At 38.1% G+C, this 25,307-nt stretch overlaps 1 protein-coding gene across 10 annotated transcripts in view; it reads right to left on the bottom strand.

The window, feature by feature from the left end:
* The window catches only part of MEIS2 (Meis homeobox 2), a 200,891-nt gene that overhangs the window by 41,533 nt on the left and 134,051 nt on the right, over positions 1-25,307 (bottom strand). For all 10 annotated transcript variants that reach the window (XM_036844554.1, XM_036844558.1, XM_036844556.1 and 7 more), the window contains one exon: positions 16,944-17,020. In XM_036844554.1, the coding sequence (XP_036700449.1) occupies positions 16,944-17,020 (77 nt within the window). The remainder of the gene's footprint in view (positions 1-16,943; positions 17,021-25,307) is intronic.

The raw sequence follows: 25,307 nt of genomic DNA, 5'->3' as shown, positions 1-25,307 counted from the left end.
TTTTTTTTTTTTTTAATTCCTCCATCAGGCCATCTTGCTATTCTTACATGACCTGCCTGGTTTAGAGACCAGGTTTAGCAATTGATATCTCAGAAAGAGATCATCCTTTTCATGAATCGCAGACTTTTAGTACCCAGTATTCCTTTACCACTTGTTTAGCATTCACTTGTGGGGGTACAGGTGGGAGTGGCTGGAGGTGGGGGGAGTGAAGAAATTCGAAGACAGAAATCCTCAATTTACTCAGAAGAGGTCAACAGGGAAGTCCTACCTATGAATAGGACATTTTACCTTTTGACGTGGGGATTGAGTGCCCTAATGCTTTTGTCTGACTCTATTGACATGACTTTCCAAAAGCCCCTTCAACTCCTGCCTCAGTTTACACCTCTGTACAGAAGAATGGAGAATAACTGACTTACAAGGATGTTAGGAAACTAATTGTTGTTGGTAAATACTCTTATAACTAGTGCCATATAAGTGGTGATTACTATTAAATAGTTATCACTGTCACCTCTGCCTACAGCCAACCATATCTCTAACATTTCTTTTATTTTTCAAACTTCCCCTTTTCAATGTTAATAAAATATTTGGCGGCTATGTATATCACGTAAACGCATTAGGGCATAAAAGCTAACATTTTCTTTAATTTTAACAATGTGCACACTATTGGGAAAGAATATTGAAAGAAATACAATGTGTAAGTAGATTTCACACCACATTAGAGTTGTCCAATTTCTCATGTTTAAAATTTTTCTGCATGACTAGAGCCAGGAAGAAATACATGCCAGCATAATTATATGAACAGTTGAAATTTAAACATATTGAAAAGGAGAAGGGAACATGTCCACCCATTTGTGTTTTTTTTTTTGTTTTTTTTTTTTCTCCATAACAATCCCAAAGATGAGTAATTTCTTTTCATAGAGTCAAGCTGAAGGCACAAAGCTTTAGCATTCAAAGGAGGGAGGAGGGGGGGAAAAGAAGCTTTTTTAAGTACTGTGCAAATCAATACACAAAAAAAATCTCAAGATGATAGTTTAATTAAAGTGTGCACAAGGCAATTCATCAGCCTCTTCCCTGGGTGTACTAGCCTCTAGAATTTGCCTTCTGCTTTCTGATCCCTGATGGTTTTAACTCGAAGGCATTTAAAATATCTTTCAACTGGCACCTTTCCACTTAGCTTACATTCCTTGTTTTTCTTTATAAACAAGAAATTGTACTGGCTTTGTGATGTTTGTTATGCTTCATGCTTTTTCATCTCCTGTATGAGCTTTGCCTACCATGAAATGCTGTCATGCAGTGAAATTTACCTGAGAGCTCAAGGGAGAAAAAAAAATCTTCCAAGTATATTTGGTTACAAGTTCAGAGCCAGCTAAATCACTGGCAATTTTATGCTACTGGTTATTTCAATTTAAATGTTTGTAAAAGTACATATAAAAATAAAATAACCACTCCCACAGATATCAAAATGAAAAATCTGCTTGGATTAGAATATACCGTAAGTTGCTTTAAACTACCATGTGGGAATGTTAATATTACTCATTTCCTATTACGTAGAGTTCTAGGGATACCTTGGCAGGGACATAAGGCTACTGAACTCTTGGCTCCTTAATAGTTTGATTCCCATTGTAATTGCTTTGCTCATTGGCTGCCCCGGGTCTTCATAATCGGTTAGACTCCAAGGTCACAGATCAAATATGGCAGTGGCTGCCACTCTTAAGCTGGTTGTTAAATCTTTAATGGTAGCTTTGTTTCAGTATCATCTTTTTTTTCAGATCCAGAAACTCTTCTTTTTATTAAAAAATTCAGGTAAGTGCCCTATAATGTTTTTGTTCAACCTCCCCTCCCCTTCACATACAGTAGTTTTCAATTCAAAAGCCACCCAGTAACAAATGTAGCCCAAAGCCAAATCCAGAGAGAATTTTTTTGGAAGACTTCTTGAGATTCTTAAAATGTTTCATTTTTTTAAAAATTATATATACCCATTTGGGTGGACTATAAATAATTTCATTTAAGAAATTTTATTTAAAACATGATGTAAGAATCTCAATTCTTAGTGTCTTAACTAATTCATTTTTCATGAACACAATAACATAATAATAATCAGGAAGAGGGAGAGCTTTAACTTTTTAAAAAACCTAGGTCATAATGGCACTATGAAATTACATAGAAAAGAAAGGAAGCAAACTATATGATCAAGATATTTCCTTTTATGTCTTTTCTTTCTTTTTGAGATAATTAAATCATTGACATGAAAGGATTTTGGAGGCAGGATGTGGTGGATTAGAAACGGTTCTGGACCTGGGGACTTGGTTTATTCAACTTTGGGCTTTGCCTCCAACTTGTGTGGTTCTGGGAACTCATTTTCCCTCTCTGGACCTCAATTTTTTAATTTTTATTTTTGTAAAAGAAAAGTTTTAGCTTAGATTATTTACAAGGATTTTCCATTTATAGTTTATTTCATTTAAAGTATTCAATAGTTAGCTCAATTTAGCACTTTATTAGCAACTGTCCAGAGTTGACAGGAATGTTATTTTACATTTTAAATTCCCCATTACCTCTAAATAAAGTATCAGTATCGCTAAGCAGTTTTACTACTGCTATAAAGCCCTTCAGGAGTAACTTTTGATACAGACACTAAATAATATATGTATTTACATACGTTACATCATGTATGTATTTTTTCAATAACAGTTAAGTGAACACCTTCTGTGACCAGGCACTATGGCATGCACCCAGACCTCGGAGAGCATATAGACCACAGTCTCTGCCCTCAAGGAGAAGGACAAGGATTTTTTCGATGGAGCAAACTTTTCTTCAGTTAGTTTTGCAGTTCCTGTAAAGCTGATGGTAACCAACTGTGTCTCCGTTCCTGGGCACAGGCTTGCCACAGAGTGAGTGCAACTGAATCCTGGTGGGCATGTGTTCCTGGGAGCCATGTGAGAGATTTATTATAAAAGTTGGCTCTGCTGTAATTATGATTTCATTGACTGTGTTTGATACTATTTAATGCTTCTCTTTAAATAAAGATTTAAGAGTCACAAAATAATATATTCTCATAAAACGGCTCAGCCTGTCATATTATTCCATTTTATTACAAATGCCCAGTTTTCTAAAGAAATTGTAAAATTTTCATGTATTATTCCAAATATAGTCAGGACTGGATGGATATCAAGGATGATTCATTTACTGCAATCAAGGGGAAAAGATAATTGTTTCAGAAAATTGTCACACTCATTGAAAAGTAGGTTTGTTTGGGATTCTAGGGTTCATCTATATTAGTGGTACTCAATAAGAAGATTTGGCAAGGAATATGCTTATTTGGGAAAGAATTCTTGATAGAGGTGAACTCTGGTGTAGCAACACGTCAATATAAACGGTGAAGCCAGGAAAGAGACCCTTAGAAAATAAGAAGGTCCTTCAGTGCAAAGTTGTCTTTAGAGATGAGAGAGCTTTAAAAGCAAAGTGTGACTTCTGTGGGGAGCATGTCAGGCAGGGGAAGGGAGAAGACTTGTTGATAAGATTGTGCTTTCAGGTCAGATGTGATGGTGGGGGACAATACGTATGTTCCACAGATTTAAAAATTCAGATAGCATAGTTTTAGCTACCCAGAGATTCCAAGTTTATTCCCCCCTTGCCATGTAGTCAGGACCTGACAAAAGAGATAATTAGTTCCCCAAATCTCAATATCTAGAGTCGGTTTAGATAACCTTGACAAATGAAGGTGACTGTTTAGGTGAGGAAATAATCTGATCTGATCATCTCAATAACTCTACATTCAGTGGCTTTTTGAGAAACTCTAACTCTGACCCCATGTTTGAGTTCTCTTGCCCTTCTAAATAGGAGTGTCTACTTTGCAAGAAGGGATTTAAGAAACAGCTTATCCAAATGATCAAAATAAGGCACTGTGCATAGCCTCTACATAAAAGCTAAGTGAGATATACTTTCCATAAGATGGTATTTCATTTTTTTCTAGTGCTGTCCATTAAAAATGTATAAATCCCTATGAAAGTGACAAGCCAGAAGTGTATGAATGGTGACTTCTGGGGTACATCACTTTAGAGCAGTGTTCATCCACAGCAAAAAGTCCACGCTCTTCACGGCCAGATCAACAACACACCATTAGGAAGGTTTTGTTTTGTTGCTGACGTGTCAGGGAGCAAGATGCCAAGGAATCTCACAAAGAGAAGAAACTCATGATGTAACTCCACCCTCTTACAAGACTTTTAACCTTCACAGCTATGGAAAACTGTGGGATGTCTACTGAAGTCAATACTTTTATGGCATTAAAAAGTTTACCCCTTTACCATTCTATTGAAACATGGAAGAAGAAAGATATACTTCATTACTTTGCCTACTATTCCCATTTTATGAAGAATCGTGTGCTTTAAATAGATGTCAAACTTTTTAAACTCTAGTTGGTCTTTCCTATTGGAAATTTTAAACTATGGGTTGAAATCGTGTTCTCTATAGCTTGCCTTAGGAAGCTCCTCTATGACCATAGATGGAGTCGTCCTTTACAGGGTCCCCTCTAAATAACAGTAATCAGTGTGGACTTGCCCCTAAGCTCCTCCCACACCCTCTGTCACCAAGGCCTCCTCTCTCTTTCTGGACAAGCTGGTCTGCTCCAGGGCCTTCAATAACATCTGTACCCTCAGAACTAACTTTCCCTCCCCTTGTGAGGTCCCGCAGTGTTTCCTGTTATTCTGACCTTGCCTTCCCCACAGGGCTCATCTCTATTTTATGCTATCTATTGTGAAAACAAGATCATCTTCCCAGAGAAAGCATCAGGCCCCACTCAAATCTGCTGTCACTGTGGAAAGAATCCCCAAGCCCTTGCTCCCCAAGGCACAGAGCCCACAGTTGTTGTAGCTTCTTTTTCTGTTCACACTCCGTGCTGAATTAGTCACCAAATCCTGCCACATTTTTTTTTTAACAATAGAGATAAAATCAGTCTCTTTTTCTTCATTTTAATAGTTAAATCTCTGATTCAGGTTCTGTTTAAGTCACCCATAGTCTACTGTCACTGGTCTCTCTCCCTCTCTTCTCATCAATTCAAAATACAATGATTAAAATCGTTTTCATCTCACTTGCTTTGACTAGATTTTTTTTTTTTTTTCAGTTCACAGGCTTAGGATCATAAAATAATAGAATTTTAAAGATAGAAAGGACCTTAAGAATCACCCAGTCCCCATTCTTTTATGGATGAGGGAATAGGTAGTGAGGAAGGCAAAACTGCCCAAGATCATACGAATTGTCTGAGCTGGAATTAGACCCAGGCTGCTGACGTCCGTGAGTTCCCTTTAAGAGTCCACATTGCATCATCCTGTGTGTGAACACTGAACCTTCCGTTCCTCCATAATCCTGTGCACTGGGGTGTCTGTCTTTCTCACTGTACCTCACGCACTTACAAATTTCTTTTACTCTAGTCAGGGAGAGCTGGTTTCCTCCTAAACTCTTTTACTCAATTTCCCCACTTTCATGGACTCACATATTATTTCTATCCAACTACTACAACACTTCCTTCCTCTGATTCAAAACTAACTTCAAATCTAATCTCCTCAAAGAAATGGCATGCTAGTGGTCACCCTCTCACTGAAATGCTCAGCTTTCATGTACATTTTCTTCCTCAGCCTTCTCTCTAGCTTATTTGAATTCAACAAGAAGTTACCAGCACCTACTAGAAGCTAAGCAAAGTGAATAATCCCTTTGTCACTTAAAAGGCAGGGGGAAAAAAAAAAAAAAACAACAAACGTAAACCAATCCAGAAATCATTTCAAACCCTCCACTAGTTTGGAAACATAGCTGAAGATCAGGGCTCTCATTCACAAAACACAGCCTAACTTTGTTCTGTTGTGATGCCTAGAAGAATCGTTTTCTCTTGGATCCATTTCGGTCTATTAGCAAGTGTTGCTATTAGGCTATGGAAGGGTTTCTAGGAAGGTCTAGCAATGGAAATCCTCATTATTTTTCCTTTGCTAATGATTACTGGTGATATTGGAAAAAATCATATCATCTTCACGAACTGCCAATTTTCTCAAGAAATTTCACCCCTTGTCCTCAGAACAGATATAATACATTATAATACACTGCAAGGTGCTGCCCACTATTGCTTAAAAAAGTTGTGTCATCAGAAGTATTCTTTAAAATTAGTGAACTATTGCCTGGGGCTGGAAATATTTTTATTGTTTAAAGATTTTCTGTTGTAATGGAATTGGACTTATTCATAATATTTAAAATTCTGGATTTGTTTAGTCACCAACTTGACGGTAAATGGGCAGGCATTATTTATTTAGGGTGTGGGATAGGCAAGCTTTTCTTCTGAGACCAAATTATTGGCAATTCTTTAATTAATCTAGTAGAAGATGAATTGAGACCGCAGGATATTAGTTCCTGCTGATACTCTAAAAACGTGACACTGTTACATCATAACTAATGCTCGAATCCCCAGGGACACAGCATCCTGAAAATGTTACCTTAAATGAGAGAGTACTCATTACTATGATGGAACCAAAGTATGGATTTGACTTATCTGCAGAGCTTTGAAACTGGGGCATTTTTTTGTCTGTGGGTTACGGCCCCATTTCTAGAAAAATCTATCTGAGCCTAATGTAACCTAGCAAATCTTTCAAATGAAAGAGTCTTGTGGGAGGCAAGTTGTCATTTTCTGACATATTATTTAGGGCTCAGCTCGGGTTTCATTCTTTCTTCTTTCCCCACTTAAACCCCCTGCTCATTCTCCACAAGCGCCATTTTCTAATTAAGGCAAATGAAATTTGTAATGCGTAGAAGGGAGATGTGACCCCTCCTTGTGAGCCAGCCTTGCTCTTCCCTGCACACCATTAAAAAATAGAATCCAGGGGTGGTTGTTTTTTTAATTGGTATCACTTTGTCTTTAGTGCAAAACACATGGCAATAATTTAGTGAACTTCAGTATTTCTCTTGTGGCAAATTGATAGCATAATTTTATTATGAGTGGAACAATGACTTCTGGGAGCAGGAGAGATTCTCCCAGAACTACACATAACTCGGTTGACTAAACGTAATACTTGGAGAAGGTAATGAAAACAGAGCTGAGGCTCAGCAAGGACTAGGAGATTTCAGTTTCTCGCTCCTGTCAAAAGGCTACTCAATAAATCATACCTGAAGCTTATTTAATGTCAGAAGCCAATAAGCTGATAAAGTACATTGGGGTTCTCATCTCAGAAAAGGCACACTGAGTCACGTGATCTCTGGTCCCTGGACCCGATGGGGTCATATAATCTGTCTATGGATTTTAATAAGTAACCTATTATGTTCTCTTTGGTGCTAATTATTTTACACTTCACTTGTTTCCTGTTTACTGACATTGCTTTAGCAATTTCACTCTGAAAAAATTACGAGGAAAGGGAATCCGGATGACTTTTACTATTCTATTCCACAGGGGTTTTCTACTTTTCTCTTTAACATTCTTCTTCTATACCAGCCGAGGCCACCAAACACAAACACAAAACACTGAATCCATGGGAACATTGTAGGATAAAAGGAAACCCGCATATTTCGTAAAGCAAAGAGCCACACTAAGTCACATGGGTCCAAGACTATCAGTATTTAGTAACTCATAGCTAAGAAGGTATTTGGAGTTTACCCTATGGAACTTGGCTTCAGGTAACACAGGAAATAAACCAGCTGTGACCAAATTCCATTGTGCTACTTTCTACACAACTTTATGAAGAAGAAATTTGCTCATGGGCACCCAAAAATACCTATGCATCCTTTCAACTGCAAAAACAAAACAGTGAGAATCAGATCCATAATTTAAAAAAAAAGACCACTCTGCCCAAATGAAATCCTTGTGCATTTCACTGCATACTTTACTTTGAGTATTCTCACCCATCAGACTACTGGAATCAGAGTCCCCTCTTTTGAAGAGGGTACTTTTCTGAATTTTAGAAAACATAGTGCAGAGACAAAGAAAGCCCCCATGTGTTTCATAATTTTTAAGTGAAATGATATTTAAAATCTAGGTTTAAAATACCTGACAGTTTAACCTTGAAATTACCAAAATTATCAGCCAGGTGAAAGTATGCTAATATCTGTGACCACCTCTGTGAAGGAGATCTATCAATTTTGATTGATAGATCAATCAATAATGAAAAAAGGAATCCTCTGGCCATCCTTCTTATGGTATAGGCTTAGTCAAGAATGACCGGGTCCTCCCTCAAGAATTGCGCTGAAACCATTAAGCCAAGATCATTAATGAGATTTTTCACTTGTGGGTCTTTGAGGTAGATTTGAATCCAGATCTTTGGGGATTAATCCACTGTCCCACCACTCCCTTAGTAATCACTGCTAAAGTTTTTGTTTATCTAAAGTCTTTAAGGAAGTTTGGAACTCAAGAGGTCAACATTAAACAGCCTGAAACCTCAGCTCGAAGGGACTTATCTAAAAGATAAGCTGTATCTAGAGACAGACGGGAAATCTCGTATCTCTCAATGTTTACCTTGCAAGGGAAAAAGAGAAAGAACTCTGATGTGTTCCAACCTGAGTGCAGAATTAACAATTCTGACCAGGACAGGGAGTTAGTGCAAATCTATCTTGAATGATCGGTCAGCAATAATGATTCTGATTCATGCACAAAAGACATGCAAACAAAAACCCAGAAACAAGGTTTTCTATTATGATTACAATAAAACAATGAAGCAGGAAAAAGATGTGAAAAAGCAAAATTTAAAAAAAGAAAAACTGTATATATTTTCCTACCCAGATTGCTAACGATTTTGCAGATAAAAAATAATTTTCCTTGTTTCTAGAGAATAGAGGAAATAGTTCTGAAAGTCATGAATTGGATAGAATTTCTGGGATAAGCACTGGGAGGTGTCACCTAGCCGATGCTCGTTCTCTAATATTTGAAAAATCCAACACAATGAAAACAACAGTAGCAACAACAAAACAAGTCTTTTGTTTTAGACTCGAGATCAAGAGGTTAATGGGACCTACATTTACTCATTAACGGAGCAAATTCTCAACTAAGTAATTTTTGGAAGGCTGCTCTCCAGTGAATGAATGCATGAACGAATGAGTGAAGTGAATTAGGACATGGCCTAAAGATGATTCATAAAATACTTATTTCTCTGAGAGTGAGTTTTTAGAATACATTTAAAAAACACTCTATCCTGAGGGTAATGGAAGAAACGAGGAAAAAAATTTACTGGAAATGGCAGCAACGTGGTAAAAAGGACTGAGAACTCAGAACAAAGTTACAGCCAGCAAGACTCTCATTTTTAAAGGTAAAAAAATTTAGGGAAAGTAAACAACTTGGTATTGGTATATTCTGATCTATCTTTTTACCTTCCTTTTAATAGCTTCTAATTTAAAGGTTCTGTTTCAACTTTGCATTTACAAGCCCCTTTCTATTTTCTGCATTCTAGAAACAAGTTAGAGGCTAATGTGAAGATTCCTTTCTATTAATTTTTTTAATACAGCTTTATTGATCTGTGACTGGGGTTAGGAACATTTACTGAATCAGCAGCTATAATTCTGTAACATTTTCAATGAATTGTCTTCATTTTTTTCCTACTTAAAAATAAGTACATAGCAAGTCAATATCATCCTACTTTAAAAACATGCAACTCACTGAAATATAGACTTTTATTTCTGTGTCACTCTGAGAAACCATGTCAATCATGCCAACTGAGATGGATAAAGGACTTATTTGAACAAACTTCTGTCTCTCTTCCAAATACTGCTATAATGAAGTATACAAGTAGGTAGAGCCTTGTGCCTAACCCAGGACTTGTCTGCGGAGTTTATTGTCTTTATCAATGAAAGAGAGGGGGCTAATTCTAAAAACCTTCAAATATCAAAAATAGTCTACATTTTTGGCTGAAATTTCCCCCCCCCCCCCCATATTTAGAGACTTTTGAAAACCGGTAAGGTTCAGCATGAGAAATTTTATCTTCAAAAAAGTTCGCATTTAAGTATTTTCTTTAAGGGGCATTTTTTGGAACTGTTTCAGAAACTTGTTGCATTCCTTTTTTGTTGTTTTGTGTTTTCTCTGTAGCACTGTACTTTCCTCTAAACGAGGAACTCTTTTTCTCCCCTTATTGGCATTCCAACCCAGCAAAGAAATATGCATCCTGAGATAATGCTGCCAGCTTGCTATGAAAACCATATTTCATTCTTTCTTTGCAGAGCAAAAGGGAAAAGCACAAAGGAGCTGGTATAATTGAATGTAAAGGATTGCAGCAAACCTCCCCTTTGAGTCCCCTTGCTGGCATCCCCTTCCTTTATTTCCCCCTCCACTCCTTTTGTTTACCACTTTTAAAAGGCTCTTGCTGAGTCTGAGCCGCTTGCCCAAATTTGGACTGAATCTCAATTTCTGGAAATGGTACTCCCATCTCTACAAGATAGAAGGTGTCTAGAAATGCTGGTGTGACATGGCAATGGATTGGAGGCACAGCTGCCTAGGTACAATAGATGTCTTCAATTTTCAGATCAGTGTGGGAATGTCAGGAATCTGCTACAGAAAGTAACATAGGCAAATACTGTAATAGTCCCTCTAATTCAAAACTGGCATGCTATGGGTTGATGCCCTGGTCACTCCCAGTTCCATTTGCTGTAGACAGAGCAAAATGAAATCCATTTAAATTTCCGGGCAATCCCTCTGGTTAAACATTAATCACGCGTATTTTTCTTTTCCTGTCTTTTAATCTCTCTTACCACCTCCCTTTGGTTTTCCTCTCAGAAACAACTGCAGGTTCCCAAGGAATGATAATATGACCATGGAGACAGAGTGAGTGGAAGCTGGGTAGAGCTGGAAAGAGACTGGAAACCCTACTGCTGACACAAACTCAGCTCTTTCACCCCAGGAGCGACTGTCGGGAAGAAAACGCTCTGGTTTTAGCAAAAGACCTCATGAGGCTTTTTGGCACTGCATCTCTGGCATGTCTGCCTCCTTCCCTGGTCACTGATTTCTCTGGCATAGGAGGCCATGTGAAAGAGAAGCATTTCACCTCAAGCTCACCAACCTGGAGTGCAAAAGCACTCTTTTCTGCCTTCCTTTCCTCAGCATTGGCAGTTTGAGCACATTAAATGCTGACAATGAATCTAGCACCTGGTAAATCTGACTTGAGATTCAAATGGATTTTTATTCAGAAACATAGATGTTACTTGGAAATAATCAGCGAAGACGGCAGCTCTGTGTTTAACAAATGGCCGTGGTGGAAACTGCTGAGCAGAGAGAGGCTGTTTGGTCCAGCCAGCTCATTCCCTTAGGTTTATCTCAACTCCACCTCCTTGGTCTATCACTCTCTCCTTCAATCCTTCTTCTCTTGAGATAAAAGTGTCCAGCTGTCTCTGTGCCTCATTTAGATTTCCTGCACCACTGGCCAATCGTTCCATATGTTTACTACAAAATTATTTTCCTCGATTCCCAGCTTACTTGTGATGTCCTAATATTACACCGTATTTCCTGGTGTCTGCTCTCCTTGCTGGGGAGTGACAACATACATACCTTTGAAAATGACTTGTCTTTGCTGTAAAGAAGTGCAACCTCTTTTACCACTAACCCAGCCTCCTCCTCATTTAATTAGGCTTCGAATTGGGCTTGGGGATTCACTGACAGAGGGTCTGACATTGACCCTGTCTTCAAACCCACCTAGAACACTATTATTGCCCTTTTAAGTGTAAGTGGCAAAGAAAAGCATCTGGGCACCCACATCTCTCTGGACTGATGGATTCCTGAGGAAAATGATTGCTTTCCTGAGGCTACCACTCTGTTCCTGTCCATATTTTAATCAAGGCTGGGAAGGTCTTCTAACAAACCTGCCTTTTATTTTCAGAGTACTCTTAACTTATATGTTGGCACACACAAATTCTTTTGTCTCTTCATCTTTCCATTTCGCACGTAAGAAAACCAAGTCACCTGGGTAGTTAGTGAGCCTTCCTAAAGGGAAAAACTGATTCCCAAGATAACTTTCCCGGCACAGTTGTTTGTTTGTTTTTTTTGGCCATGCTGCGCGGCTTGCGGGATCTTAGTTCCCCGACCAGGGATCGAACCTGGGCCCCCCGCAGTGAAAGCGCAGAGTCCTAACCACTGGACCGCCAGGGAATTCCCCCGGCACAGTTCTTCAGTCCGAACTGAGCAAGCTCTTATCTAGTCTAGAAAAATTCGTCCACATGGTCAAACTGAAATAGGTAAAACAGAACTGTCGCTTCCCATGAGGAAGTTCCACAAAGTGGATGTCTGATTATTAAAAGCTGTTGTAGCAAGAAAAATTGTTTTAAGACCATTGATGGAAAGGTGGGACAAGCAGGACGAAGATTTTATATCTTCAGTTTGAGAGGCCGTACAAGGACACTGAAATCTATTACACAAAGGAACTCTCTGAGCTACCTTCAACTGGAAAATTCTTCGAAATTTCAGTTTCATGCATTTTTACGCAGGCTCTGGAGACAGCCTCCTATCAAGAAAGTTAAGTCCTTTATTCCTAGTATACCTGTTTTCTGTCAATAAGTCACCCTATGGACTTTGCTTGTTGGTATATAGATAAGGATACAGTTACTGCAGTGACATGAGTTTTTAAAAGTATGGTATTTCTTCCTTTTAAAATTAAACCTGGAAATAGGAACTTAAAAAAGTTAATATTATAATTCTTATATAGCATTGAGGAAAGTTACATGAGAACATGGAAATGTTATGATTTTTCTCATAGTATGTTTAGCTTAAGGAGTTTTAATCGTCAAAGTTAAGACTTTACTATATTTCAATGATTACTATTGTCAAAGATGTATGAATGCATCCCAACAAATTATTCAAGCAAGAACTCGTTAAAAAAAATAATTTTCAAAAAACTCTTTTGTCAATGAATGCATGTAAGCATGCCTCCTGAGGAAATACCAGACATTAATACCCAAGACTTTCCTTCAAAACGTCTAACCTTCACAGCTATTTGAAGCCACTTACCTCCTAGGGTTCCCTAATCTTACCTCCCTGGCATCAAAGAACTACAAAAAAAAAAGGATCATCTAAGAAACTACAAAAGTCTAGCTTTGTTTAATATAGAAGCTATGCACAGTGAGTTGTCTGCTCTCAAATTTTATCGCCGCTTCAATATAGGTCTATTTCCTCCTGAAAGAAATCTCCATTCCAGTTTGTAAGCGATTTAATGATGTCTTCATTGATATCTTTGTATGAAATCATCATAATTCTCTCTCATTTTTACAATTATGTACTTTTAACTATTTTAACAACAGGCAGCATCTATGGTGTGTGCCAGCACTATGCTGAGTACTTAGCATGCAGTGTTTCTCTGAAATGTTACAACTGTATAAGATATAAATGACTATTGTCCCCATTTTACAGATGAGGAAAGCAAGGCTTAAAAGGGTTAAGTAATTTGCTGAAGGTCAAACATCTGACGAATGGTGGAACCAGGATTTTTAGCCTCCCGGGGTCTGGTTCCGGAGTCTAAGTGCTCACCTACCACGCTATCTTACCCTCCAAGGTTTAATCAATATTCAGTCAAAGTACACCATGTTTGCTTCTCCATGGTGAGGAGGTTATTCAGGGTGAGGATATTCATTTCCTTGCTTTTCTTCTCTCCTAATGCACACACTTTGATGATTTCACAGCTGAAGTGACTCTCCCCCAACTGAACAGCCTAGAAAGCCAGTCTCACTACTTGTGATTACCTTTGTCAGTGAAGTGCATACACTGAAGATCTGGTTATCATTTTTTTTTTAAAGTCTTAATTAGGTTATTGATTATTTATGGACTTCTGAGGGCTAATTGTAGGAAAAAATGACTGAGTGTCATAGATTCCACTCTTTTCCTGAAATCACATTTTGATTTGGTGGTATCATCACTTTTTGCACACTCCCTACTGTAAATACATGGGAAAAGCCCATTAAGATTATTTCTAACACTGGCTGCTAAGGTAACACAATCTTTAATTCCCTTAATTATCTCCTAAACTTCCTTTTTGCTTATTTGTTCTGAAATTACTGACTGATCTTAACAGGTCTGTTTTTATTGCTTATTGCTCCCATCAAGTACGTGAAGCCATGTTCTATTGCTTATTACTACGGAGGTTATTTTACAGCAATACTTAACTACCCTGACCTTGCTTGGCCTTTCTATTTTAAGAGGAAAGTGAGAAGCAGAACTGAAACAGCAAGTCTTCCATGATTTTCTGATGTGGGTGCTTTCTATACTATTCTAATTCTTTGAGTACGGACAACACAGCACACAAGTCTGAAGTCCTGGCCTCAATCAGAGAAGCGGGTATCATTTCCTAGCAGAGCTGACTAAATGAGGTTTAGGAACTGCTCTCTGATCCCTGTGCTTTTTTTTTTTTTTTTTTTTTTTTTTTTTTTTTTTGCTGAGAGCTCTCAGGGCCTGGAGAAATAGTTTATAGCCTACTCTTCTCATCTCTTTTAGTTATCACTTGGCACTTAAGAACAGTGATTATGAAGCCTTTTGAAATCAGTTTGGATAGCTTTCTCTGTTTTGAAGATGATATCATCAAGACATCGGACAGTTTCAGAATATACTACACAGTAGCTGGTATTCTCTTTTAAATTCCTTTTTGAAATCCACCAAAATTCAGTCCCTGTGTGAAATTCCTGGTAGTCTTTTAAAAGTATTTTCCGTGTTATCCTCATGAGTCACACCTTATTATCAAAGTTACGGTAGCTGTTAACTAAGAATTGGACCTAAGGGCAGGATTAGAGGGTTTTTCAGAAGGAGCTGTGAAAATTAAGGAGATGGAATTATTTTGTAAAGACATAGGTGTCAACATTGATGCCATATTATGGAAAGTATGCGGTGTGATAGACTGTCACATCCTAACCCTTGGCATCCTGCGGCAAATAGGGCTCAAATAATAGAGAAACAAGAAACCTAAGCTATCACACCGACAGAACTCCTCCTCCATGCCCTGGGGCTCAATGGAATTCAGAAAATAAGGGTGCTCTCTCCAAGTTCCAAGCAGGTGTCTAATTGTGAGAAACGCTCGTCTTTAGATACGACTGTAGCATCTTCACTCTTCAAGCGTAATGACTACATCAAAAAGTACAGGTAGTGGATGGTAGGGAACAGCACTTTCAAAAAGAGCAAGATCAAATGTCAAAGTCAAATATCAACGTAGAAATATTTCATTTTTCCCAAGACTCCCATCACAACCACCCTCAACTTGCCGCAAATTTATAGAAATTATGATTTTAAAGCAACATTCACTGCATCAAGGACCACTGTATATAACGGAGCTCGGTTTGACAATCAGTATGATATAAAATAACATGCAGGGCAAATAAGTCTTCTACCATCAACACAGAATGTATTTATTTTATTGTTTTAGACTACTGATAGCTTGTGCTAGGAACATAAATGAGAATATATATATGATGACATATGTGTATCTACTCTATGAGGCTCATATCAACGTATAATCACATACACATCCCTGTTTGGAGATTACAGCCTTTATTCCAAGTTTTTGGTCTAAAGGGTATCTTTAAATGTACATAGTTCCAATCTTTAGAAGAAAATTAAAGTGAATTCAAGTCTGTATTGTCTATCCTTTCTTTCTGCCTTTCTTTTCAGGTTAGCAGTTTATTTCTGCATTAATCACCCTGACAGAAGCAAGGCAACTCAATTTTCTGCTTCTGTAGGTAGGCACATCACTTTCTGTACAGCACTAGGCATGAAAAGGGCTGCAGCTAAGCTTTGGTTACTGGTGTAATTGAAATGCTATCCACACTATAGGGTGCATTAAAGTCAGATAACGGCAGTTCCTGTGGCCAATTTAAGTAGCTTGACTTCCCTGGGAAAAAAAAAAATTGCCTGACAGATAAGGCAGACAAACTGGCTAATTCTCCAAGCATGTCTCTCATTGTGATCCTAGAAAAATGAGAAAAAAATGAATCACAGAACCACAAAATCAATTGACCCTCGGGTAGCTCATCAGGCAGTGAGCCTGATAAACCTAAAAGCTTTGTTAATGTCTGCCTGCCTGTATCCCACAGATAGAGCACTTTGTAAATGAACCTGCTTTGATAAATATATTAAGGAAAGCTGTGAATAAAGGCAGAGACTTCTCATTTGTAAATACAACCTCTGCTACATGGAATTAGAATGATAAAATGGAGTTCCATGTAATTAAGTTTGTATAAGGCCTGAAATCCGTGCAAATACTTTCCCTGAATTTTGAAAGAGAACTGTCAGTTCAATTAATCTGAACATCACCCCAAGAATGTACCGAACAAAATTAAGCTGCTGATAAAACCTGGGCCAGTATTTTGATAAGTAATTCCTATATCATTTCTTGGCCACTGTGATCATTTTATTTAATCCTCTGCCCCTCCTTTTCCTCAGTTACCCTCTAAGCCACATACAAAGAGTGATGGCCCATGCACCTCCACGGGAGTAATCGGCCAAATGGCAAAGCTAAAAATGGGGAAATCTTTTTTTTTTTTTTAACCCTGTGTTCAAAAAAAAATTAGGGTAAATAAAATTCTCCTAGGAGATGCTAAAGAGCCTGCATCTCCATCAGCCTAGAAAGCCTAGACTAAAGAAACCTTCCGAGAACTGATAACTCCACATGAGGACTGCACCAAAATACCCAGAGTGACTATTTTCAACGGGAAGGACCTGAACTGAATTTGCTCTGTTCAATTCGAGAATTTTAAAGCATCAGAGATGGGGAAAGTGAGGCAGAGAGGAAAAGCGAGAGAGGAGAAAAGAAAAGAAAAAAGAGGCAGAGAGAAAGAGGAGAGGGATACATCTCACCAAAACCATTTACCTAGTTACCTCTTCCTCTCCCTGTGCACTACGTTCACACCTCAAGGTAGAAACGCAGAAGTTACCCTCCTCAATTTCATTTGTTTCAGAAACAAAAAAAGAAAACAATGACTGAGAAATCTTATTTTAGCCACGGGAGAAAGACATTGATTTTGGGGTCACTCACCAGTTGTTTACTTGGAGAATTGTAAGTCCTGTGTCTTGAGCTAACTGTTTCTTCTGCTCTTCGGAAGGGTACGGATGCTAATGAAAAAACAAATGTTTTGAAAGATGTATCAGAAGTTAAGAAAGAGTCACTTACGTCTAAGAATGAAACCACCGTTTGTGATTTCTTTAGTCTATGGCTTGATTTTCCTAATCACAGCTTTTTAATCATGTGTGGGGGAAAAATGTGGGCAGAAACAAGAATCCAAAAACCTGCTTGCGCAACCCCGTTCCCGCCACGCTGTGGAGGCCAGCAGCACAAAGCATGGCAGCATCGCAGGTATTCAGTTTCTTCAATCAGTCAGGGACGCACAGCACTTTGGCGATGGGTCAGAATTTTGGTTGGCTACAATCACTTCAGTTACACTAAGGGAACCACTTGCGGGCCCATTTTACTTTACTTCTTGGAAAACCTCTGTGCAGCCCTTCTCCTATATTATCTTTGTGAGATGGCTCAATATAATCATTATTTCCTAGTTAATCTAAGATTATTGATAGTCAGTTTGGAAAGTAAGATCGTCCATAATCACAACTATTCTTGGAAGCCATGGCTACCACTTCAGTTACAGCAGAGTTTACTGACAGTTGTTTATGTTGACTCCTTTAAGGGACAGTGGAAGATTCTTTCATTTTTACTGGTTGCTGCTCCAGGTTAAGAGGGTCGCACAAAGTGACCACCCATCACAAGGAATCAATTATGTGCAATACAGAAATTTTACGTTTTACCCTGAAGTGTGGCAATAAGAGAATGAAGCCATAGGTTTCGGTGTTTTTTAATTCTTTACTTCCCATCACAACTCACCAGCATTTATAACAAACCATCTTCCCATCAGCAAACCACTTTCCTCTCTCATTCCGAAATCAAAGATTGTTACTGTAGAATCGTACATTTACTTTGAGACACTGTACTGGCACGTACATAACTATAAAACATGTCTGTTAAATAGGTCTCTGCTCTAAATTCACTGGTTTTCTTAAACAGAAGAGTAAACTTTTATACAGCATGTCAAAGTCGTTCCTAAACTAGAAAGCCTTGAGTAATAAATATTTCCCATCAACGTTATTAAAGGCTGACATTAGGAACAACAAAGTATTCCATTCAGAGCTTTCTAATCATTCCAGTGTTTGAGAGAGTGAATGTTTTTCAATCATCTAAGATTTTATTCTTCAGGTATTTCATCTTCCATAATAGCGTACATTATCCAAAACGTGTGCAATTACTTATTAGCAAACCCAAATGCCATTAGGTTAAACAAAATCCCCTGTATTGCAAAAGGGGTTAACTAGATTTGTATTAATATAGAAGCCAGGCTTTTAATATTCTGCAAATGTTAACAAAGAAAGATGATAATGTTGAGTTAATATGGGTTAAGCATAAAATGAAAATAAATTTTTCTGATTGCGAGGTGTTGACATTTTTTTGGCTAGGGCCTCCAGCCTGTTCCTGAAAGCTGTGTAATTACAGAAGGCTTTTCCCCTCCTTCCCCCTCCTGCTTCGAGCCTACCCACATTAGTAATGACCCCTTCACTGCTTCAAAAACCACTAATGGTCTTCAGCACGGGCAAGAAAAATGAACAGGATAAATTGGAATCCACAGTCAGTAATTTGCATCCTATGAGGCTGCTTTGGCCACTCACACTCATTCCTGGCCATCAATCGTTGCCTGTCAGGTGCTGCACTCACTCTGCCACCATGACAAATACTCCTCCTAACACTCTGATTCGTCCAAACAATGTAATTGTCCTCTATTCTCCTTTTGGTAATGGAGATAATGAATGACTGCACAAACAAGAAGGATTGCTCATCGCAGATGCTGGGGTGGCTTCAAACTGGAAAAGGCCTAGGGTACAAATTTTAATTGACTGAAAACACTGGTTGGAGGGAAAATGACCAAAAACGATCCCCAAATCTTTCTTGTTGTGGTATTTTCCTGCCAAATTCAAGGGAGGAGCACCCTTTGACTTTTTATTCCTCTAAGACTTTGAAAGCCTGGGTTTCTAGGTTATTTGCCCAATGGAAATCAATTCTGCAAATAACAAAAATGAAAATGAAAATAAAGACTCATCACAAGGATGTATAGATCTGCATTAGTAATGTCATCCAGTATGCTGTTTCTTCATGCGGTGGTGTTTTGTTTTTTTCTTTTTTTGGTGTGCTCAGTCTTGTTCACTATTATGATGCATTTGCCCAAGACGGTTCTGACAAAATGTGGGTTGTGGTGTGTGTGTGTGTATGTGTGTGTGTGAGGGAGACAGGCAGAGACACACACAAACATATACACACACACACAGAGAAGGTTTAGATGAAATAAAGGTTTAGGATGTTAAGCTAGTAGAAGACTAGAAAGGGGAAGTTAGTGTAGAGTCAATTCCTTCAAGCAGGACTGTACACTCAGATTGAGTAACAAGAATTCTTCCCAGTGTTTTATTAGAAATTAAGTCAAATGACCACAAAAATTACATAAACAGTGCATTTTATCTTGGGAATCCCTGAACTGTACTTTCACTATGAAAGCAGTTGCAAATTCCATCCACAATCATTAAAAAAATTGGGACCTTACCAAAATTCACCTTGCACAGATGGCTTTTTTTTTTTTAATTAATAGGGAAGACCATAATAACTTTAACTTATTTAAATAACGTTCTGTGGTTTTTGAACGTTCATGATTCTATGCCCCTTTTATACAGGGAGTGTACTGTTTATCTGAAAGGGTTCTGGCAGTCGGCCACTGTATTTCTAAAATTAAAAAAGGAATGGAAAACAATCAGCTTTCAGAGGAATTGGAACCATGGCAATGTGTTTTGGATTAATTTACAAATATATGTATATATTTAAGGCCAAACTGTGGAACTAGAGAATTTCTACTACATGATCTATCATATGCATTCTTCTACTTTATTAGAACAGACATCGTATTGAAATAATAAACATGGGAAGCCTTCACTTCTTCTTTGATGTATATTGCTAAATGTCTGACTGGCTCAAATTTAAAATAAACTTTGGTATGTTTGCACTTGAAAACTGGAAGTAGACCACAAGCAATAATTTGTTGTCAGTTTCTATATTCTTGGACTGAGGCTATAGTTTAGTCTGTTCACTGATGGGGGCCAACCTACCCTGGTCCAGTGGCTCAGAGGTGGCTCAACTTACTCATAAGAACACACATTGTAACATAATAGCGATGATGATGATTTCCTTCATCAAGAAAGAACCAGCATAGGTCAAAGTTTTTCACATCCCCAAATAATTTAAAGCCACTGTTGAAGAGAGGTGAATCACAAATATCCTCTTACTTTGAATATCAACTGACAGCTGTTAAAAAAGTTAGTAAGACACGTATGGCTCATGACTCAACGTAGACAGAAAATATTTTTTTAATTGCCTTTTTTCTAAAGACTCATTCGAAAGTGAGATATTACCTGTATTCCAGACACTGACCTTAGACTCTCTCTTTTTTCTTCTCATCCCTTTGGGGTTAAACTGGTTCATCAAGTACATGCAAATAGATCTACAGTATTCTTAGAATGTATCAGTGAAACAGTTTTTAGGTGAAATCACTTAATGATAATTTTCTTTTGTGGTTAATCCCTCTCCAGTTTTGTCCAAACTGGAACCAATTTATCACAATCTTTATTCCACGTTGAAAGGATTTATACTGATGTTTTAGAATACTTCAAGTGATATTTCTAATCATCTCATGAATTAGAAGTACACAGTAAATGAAAAATGCAGTTTTTGCAAGGCTAAAAAATTGGAAACAACCTAACTATCTGTCAAATGGATCATAGTTAAATAAAATGGGAGTTTCTCATGAAAAGGTTTTCCCCACATATTGTTGCATGAAAAAAGTAAACTGTAGAACAACCTGTATTACCAATTTTTGTAAAATAGATAAATAGCTAAATAAATTAATTAATTAAATGCACACATATCTATGCTTGTCATGCAAGGAAAACATCTGGAAAAACACACACACCCCATGCTCTGCACAACTTCATGTTGTGTAGGGCATGGGGTGCAGGCTTTTACTTTATGTTTATATACTCCTATGTTGTCTGCATGTTTACAGCTGCAAACAATTTTTTTAAATCCAATATTAATTTTAAAGTAATATTAATTTATTATAATTAATTTATACACTCCATATTTTTTTAAAAACATAATAATTTAACTTTTTATACAATTAGATATTCTCTTCTGTTATGGTAACTTTTTCACTGGATAGTTTTAAAAGCAGGACACCTTGAGAATTAGTCCTTAAGGTTACTTTCCTACCCTATGAGTTCGACTCACTGGTCTATAAAGTTTACTAGATGAGCTCTTGAAGGAACAATGTGCAATTTGTCAAATTTCTTCTGTGATGATGTAATATAACCTTTGAGACAAATGATCAAGTAACTTGTTGGGCAGGTTCTTAGTTTCAGCAAATACTTGGAACTTGGTCATCATGATCACCACTTCCTTTTCCTCAATCCACCCCTAAGATACGACTTATTTTATAGAGTTAATTCAGGTGACCTTAAGTTTGATGATGCCACTCGTAGATGAAACCCTCTAAGCAATTTCTCTAATATGGACAATGAAACTGCATTGGGTAAATATCACTTATTGCTCTGGGACCAGGCTTATTGAACTGGTACAAATAGATGGTGCTAAAGACCTAACCCTTGAAAAAATCAATGCATTTTCATGGAATGTCAAACTTATTCAGTGGCCATTAATTTAACACCTTTCCTTATGTAAACAGAAATTCTGACGCCATGATTAGAATGTATACTGCAAATGAAATTTGAAAATAAAACTGGAAACAAGATATTTGCTTTCCACTAAATTCACATAGTGAGAGCTTCTGTGGTGGCGCAGTGGTTAAGAATCTGCCTGCCAATGCAGGGGATACGGGTTCGATCCCTGGTCCGGGAAGATCCCACATGCGGCGGAGCAACTAAGCCCGTGGGCCACAGCTACTGAGCCCTCGTGCCACAACTACTGAAGCCTGAGTGCCTAGAGCTCGTGCTCTGCAACAAGAGAAGCCACCACAATGAGAAGCCCGCGCACCGCGCTCGCCACTACTACAGAAAGCCCGAGTGCAGCAACAAAGATCCAACGCAGCCAAAAATAAATAAAATAAATGAATTTATAAAAATAAAATAATTCACATAGTGATTACTTGGCATTTATAATTTTTAGCCCTTCATTGTCATTGTCTTTTTTCACACTTGTCTTTATTAAGTATAACTTTCTGAGAGTAAAGCCTTGGGTTTTTTAAACTTCTTTATTTCTCCCCCCCACTCTGTCTCAGTGTCTTTAAAGATCTGTAGAAAGAGTGAAAAAAAATAGACGTTAAGTTCTCATTCAAGCTTTGTCAGTAGTTCTGCCACCTTGAAACAAGACTGTGCCTGGGACTTAGTCTCTGTAATAGTAAAATGAGGTTAACAAAGCATACTTTGTGGTTTACAAAATATCTATGGAGATTATAGTAATAAGTTGTGATGGTTTAATTCTGAACTTCAACTGACTCTCTCCCTCCCTCTCTCTCTCTCACACACACACACATACACACCACACCCTCTCCTCTCAAGTTGTCTGAGCTTCTAATCACTACCTCAGGATGCAGGAGCAACCTGCAACCCTTTTGCTCTTCCACTGCCAAGCAACGTCGGGTTCTCCCAGAAGCACTTCTACATGAAACGTGATGTATCTCCTGCTTTGTGTTACTATTTGTAAATCTGCATTTTCTGGGTGTCTTATCCTTGTCCTAGTTCTTGAGATCACAACCACAAAATATGAGAGCTAAAAAAGTCTTTAAACAGAACCTTGTCCTGCGACCTAATTTATGTAGATGAAGAAACCAAGACGCAATGGCTTAATTAACACTCCAGGTCATAGAAACAGGCAGTGGTAAGGCTGGGATAACCACCCGCTCTACTGATATTTAGTGGAGGACTTTCCCACTCTAACATTAAAGTTTTTCACTGAAGTACCTTTTCCCTTTTCTTTTGGTAAAAGTGCCTTAATTTTACTTCAGGGATGTACTCAGGGCTTAGCCAATCAACATAGTTAATCATTCTGGCTGCTCTGAAGATGGAACCCAAGTTAGGTTAATGGGAGTCAGTACGACTGCCAGTCAAAGGTGTTCTCTTTTCACTGGGGTTACTAAGTCAGTAGAATTTGTGCCTGGAGTTGTTGATGGCCATTATTGCCACCAAATGGGGAGAGCCTGATTGAGAATGAAGCCCACACAGACAAAAGCAGAGCCAGTAGCTATAAAGAACAGATTTGTGCACATTTCTGCCCTTGGATCCAGCTTTATCTAAATCCAGCCACCCTTTACCTTTTAGCTACTTGAGCCAATTTATTAGTGCTGACTAACACATATGGCACAATTTAGATTATCAGAAATTTTCTCAGTTTACTCCATATTCCCCTCCAGCTTAAAATGATTGTTTATTTTTTTTAAAAAAAGAGAAGGATGGTGAGGAAAAGGAGGGAGACAGGGTGTGGGGAAGAAGAAGAGGCAAACCATTTTGCTTTAATCTAGATTCTGATCAAACATGGCAAAAATCTTGAGGATTTGGGATTTTTTAAAAAGTTGATCAGAGTTGTGATCCTAATAGATTAAAAAATCACCTAACTTGGAAGATAGAAGTTTAAGCATGCAATGTATATGGAACTGTGAAAATTTTATATCTTTTTTCTAATTTGAAAAGCAAAGTATAAGGTAGACTTTTTATAATGACCATACGGAGAGTAAATTTCAGTATGCTTCTTTGTATCAAGTTGAAACTCTTAAGGGGGATGCATACAAATTTGCTCACCAAAATACCTGAGAACACACTTAGACGCAAAAACCGTACAGAAACCCAAGGCTGTGATAATGAAAAATGACACAAAAACCGTTGCAATCATCTGGCTAATTTAGGATTATTTGATTTAAGTAAAATTCCCAGCTGCTGAAGGAGAGCGTATTTCAAATGTGTGATCGCAACATTCCCTTCCATTTCCATGATGCTGGCATGTCCATCATGGTCAGTCCAAACACTGGGCCCAGCAGAAAACCCTCCCTAGCCTGGACTAGTCACCTTCCTCCAAAATTCCACAGTGCCTTCTCTCCTCCTCTCTTGTGTTTTTATTCACTCCACATCATCTTTTATGTGTATACGTGTACTTGTGTTATAGGCCTCGCTGCACTGCAATTCATTTGAGGACAGAGTTCAAGCCTTTAACCTCGAACCCTCTACAGCAGGGGTCCCCAACCCCCGGGCCGCGGACCGGTACCGGACCAGTACCCTGTTAGGAACTGGGCTGCACAACAGGAGGTGAGCGGCGAGCAGGCGAGTAAAGCTTCATCTGCCGCCCCCCATTGCTCGCGTTACCGCTACTGAACTATCCCACAGCCTCCGCCGGCCCCCTTCCACCCCCCCCGTGGAAAAATTGTCTTCCACCAAACCGTCCCCGGTGCCAAAAAGGTTGGGGACTGCTGCTCTACAGCACTTGGAATGTTTCCTACAGAATAGGTACTCCGTACATACTTGTTTGTGAATACATTATTTCTGACATTGACACTGTTTTCCATTAGGAAGGACTGACAGTGCCACATATATGATGCATAAAAACCCAGATAAATATGGGGAGATTCAGACAGTCATTTAACTGTTTTACTGACACAATATTTGGATATTTGAAAACATCTACTGAATTTTTCACTTTTCATCCAGATGTTTGGTGTCATGGAAACCCAGATTCTAGATTTAAATTAGTTGGTTTTTTTAATGCCAGATGTATATTTGGGAGGAAGAAAATGTGGCTGTTTCAGGAGATTCATTTCCATTTGAGTTCACATGGAAGTAAACAGATTACATTATAATAATCACATGTTTTAAAATTCAGAAAATGTTTGAGAGATTTTAATAACAGCCAGATCCTAAGAGATTAACATGTTTGGTTGATATTTAGAGCCACGGTAGGAAGGCCTCATTAAAAAGAGCAAAGAGAAAAGCACACGCTCTTTTGTAGATAAGCTGAAGGACTACTGAATGAGCCTAATGGATTATCATACAGAGATTTTAAGAACAGTTATTAAATTATTATTATCCAGATATAGATAAAATAGAAAAATGGAGAAGGAATTTTTCATGAAACCAAAGTTAATGACTGAAAGGAAAAAAGCGTCTTAGGACTAAGAAGAAACACTTTTTGCATCTGCAAAGGGAAATGTTACATATACCTACTGCAATGGTACAAAGGGAATTCATACCGGCAGGAGTGATAAAATTAAAAGACGGTCAGAAACCATCAACACTCATTTGACTTCTAAACTTCCAAAGA

Source organism: Balaenoptera musculus, chromosome 2 (assembly GCF_009873245.2).
Source record: "Balaenoptera musculus isolate JJ_BM4_2016_0621 chromosome 2, mBalMus1.pri.v3, whole genome shotgun sequence".
In the NCBI taxonomy this organism is placed as follows: Eukaryota; Metazoa; Chordata; class Mammalia; order Artiodactyla; family Balaenopteridae; genus Balaenoptera; species Balaenoptera musculus.
The sequence above is the reverse complement of the archived record's forward strand: the minus strand, read 5'-3'. Positions and strand labels throughout refer to the sequence as shown.